The sequence below is a fragment of the Acomys minous genome, assembly GCF_964271855.1.
Source record: "Acomys minous genome assembly, chromosome: 5".
NCBI classification, from domain to species: domain Eukaryota; kingdom Metazoa; phylum Chordata; class Mammalia; order Rodentia; family Muridae; genus Acomys; species Acomys minous.
The window spans coordinates 3006725-3009531 of NC_140494.1; the positions used below are offsets into that span (position 1 = coordinate 3006725).

Consider the following 2807-nt stretch of genomic DNA (forward strand, 5'->3'; position numbering starts at 1 on the left):
TTTCAACTAGGGTAATTTTTAAAAATTACTTTTCCCAACACCACTTAGAAACTTTAAATATTATTGTTTGACAGGATTAAAAAATTTTAAAGATTTGTTATTTATATGTATGTGTGCATGTATGTATTTAAACTTGTTTGCAGGTGCCCTCAGGGGCCACAGGATGGCCTGAAGCTGCAGTTACAAAAGGCTACGAGCTACCCAGCGTGGATACTGGGATTGACCTCTGCCGCTTAGACACTGAGCCATCTCTCAGCCAGGGGCGGTGGTGCACACCTTTAATCCCAGCACTCAAGGAAGCAGAAGCAGGTGGATCCCTGTGAGTTCAAGGTCAGCCTGGTCTACAAAGTCCAGGACAGCCAAGTCTACACAAAGAAGCCCTATCTCAAAAAACAAAACACTGAGCCATCTCTCTAGTCCAGGATTAAAATTCAAAAGTGGCCAAAACAAGACAAAAAAATGTATAATAAAATCCTAACTCTTTAGATATAATTTACTATAATGGTTGCTATGTTAATAAGATATTTAGATTTAAAGCTATTTTATGTGCATGAGTGTTTGCAGCATGCATGTCTGTGTGCCCAGTGTCCGCCTGGTACCCACGGAGATCAGAAGAGGGGTCAGGCCCCTTAGACCTGGAGTTATAGACGGTTGCCAGTCACTGTGTGGGTGCCGGGAACCAGACCTGGCTCCTTCGTAAGAGCAGCAAGTGCTCTCTAGTTGCTGAGGCACGTCTCCAGGCCATACCCTCATGCCATGTTTCATTATTATGTGTGTTTAGATGGATATAGGTACAGCATATATGTGAGTGCGGGTGGGGATGACACAGTGTACCTACGGAAGTCAAAGAACAACTTTCACAAAGTGGTTCTCTCCTTCCAACTGTGGAGTATGGAATCAAATTCAGACTGGCAGCAGGTTTGTGTGACAACTGCTTTTACTCACTTGCTGACTCCAAACTCCATTTTCTTGATACAAAGCTCTAAGTATCTAAAGTTATAGGTGAGTGTTTTCTGTATCACCTGGTTTCTGCTAAGAAAGCTGCAGATATTTTTTCAGATGAACACAGTTCAGTCTGAAATATTAATAGCTTACTATTTGAGAGAGCAGCAGAATAAAAACAGAAACAAAAATTACTTTTACTACTTTCTCCTCAATTATACCATAAAACAAGCCGACTTTCCTTTGAAAATAGGTCACAAGGCCCTCACTCCAGAAAGCTGGAGGAACGTCACACACAGATGTCAAGACAAACATCAACAGGTCTCGCTAGGTTTCCCACTAACACCGTCAAGTCACACTGTCTTTTGTAGTTACGCTTCTGTATAACTATCCACTTCTCTTCTGTCCTAAGACTTAGCAAGTTTCCCCCAGGCCTTTCTCTCTGAAGACTCACCCAGGAATACTGGATGAGTAAGAAGTTCTTTTGCCTCTGTAAGACTGTCATTATTTAACACAGTGCTCTAAGAAACTTTATTGTTACAGTTTTGAATCTCTTATTAAATACAATGTAGAGTTTCCTTTTTATCAGAAAAATGAATGGACACATGGCTATGGACCTCCCTTCCAACAACACCTACCAGATGGGAGCTGTCCTTGCCCTCCTGGACTCGCTGTGCCTGCGGTTCAGCCACAACTTTAGCGTCCTGATCAGAAGTCATGGGCTCCACTGGCGAAGTATAATGCTAACCTCAGGACGCTGGAAAATGACAGAGTGAAAGGGTCAGTTGCGAAGCACCGGTTTTTGTTGCTTTATTTTTGGGTTGGTCTAATTCTATAACCTAAGCTAGCCTGGAACTCATTATAGGAGGAGCCCAAGTTGCCTCCAACTCACTGCAATTCTCCAGCCTCAGCTTCCCCAAGTCAGGGATCACAAGTGTAAGCTACTACCTAGCATTGTGACTGAGTCGTAAGGTAAAATTACTAAGTCTGAAAATGCTTGAGTCTTTCCGAATATTTGTTTACCCTTCTGGATTCCAAGTAGTTTAGAAACATCTGTCCAGAACACTCATGTTATTCACTGAGTCCTTAGCAAGTTTCTCCCTCAGACCAAATGGGTGAAAGCAATTTCAGAAAACTCAGAAACGATGTGCGAACACAGAAAAGCCCAGGAATTCATCTTAAAACCTAAATTTAAGGGGTTAATTAATTACTAAGGCACAAGGGATATTCATAGCTCAAGAGTAAAAATCAAATAAGCTAATTTCAAAACTGGCCAAAGAATGCAAGCACCCGTCACCCCCATGGAAAATGACAAACACACAGACTAAGACATTCAAATAACCTCAATAATCATTTGGAAAAAGCTAATTAAAACCACAAAAAGATACCAACATGCACCTGTTAGGATGGCGATAAAAGAGACAAGTGACAAGTGTTGCCATGGGTGTGGAGAACAGGGAACACTGCTGGAAGGACCTGTGCAGCCATTACTGAAAACAGTAGAGAAGTTTCTCAAAAGTTTAAAAATAGAATTACTACACTGGACGTGATCCAGCAATTCAGTTTTCTGGTATACATCCAAAGGAAATGCAGTAAGTTCCTCATGAAGACAGCCCAGATTCACTGCAGCATCAGTCACACCAGCCAAGGCACAGACACAAGTAAGAGAACCCCTGAAGGACTAAGGAACAAGGGTCAGGAGTACAACTGTTCAGACTTGGAATAAATCTTGCTATCTACTGAACACATAAACCTGGGAGACGTTAAGGAAAGTAAATCTGGCAATAAATGGAAGTTGGGTACTGTATGAATTCCTTTACCAATACAATCTAAACACACACACACACACACACACACACACACAC

General features: G+C 41.8%; 1 protein-coding gene across 4 annotated transcripts in view; it reads right to left on the reverse strand.

Annotated features, from left to right (window-relative positions):
* LARP4B (La ribonucleoprotein 4B) overlaps positions 1 to 2807 on the reverse strand; it is an 86172-nt gene that overhangs the window by 55951 nt on the left and 27414 nt on the right. For all 4 annotated transcript variants that reach the window (XM_084781747.1, XM_084781746.1, XM_084781739.1 and 1 more), the window contains exon 2: positions 1581 to 1699. In XM_084781747.1, coding sequence (XP_084637873.1) covers positions 1581 to 1661 — 81 coding nt within the window. In that variant the 5' untranslated portion in view covers positions 1662 to 1699. The remainder of the gene's footprint in view (positions 1 to 1580; positions 1700 to 2807) is intronic.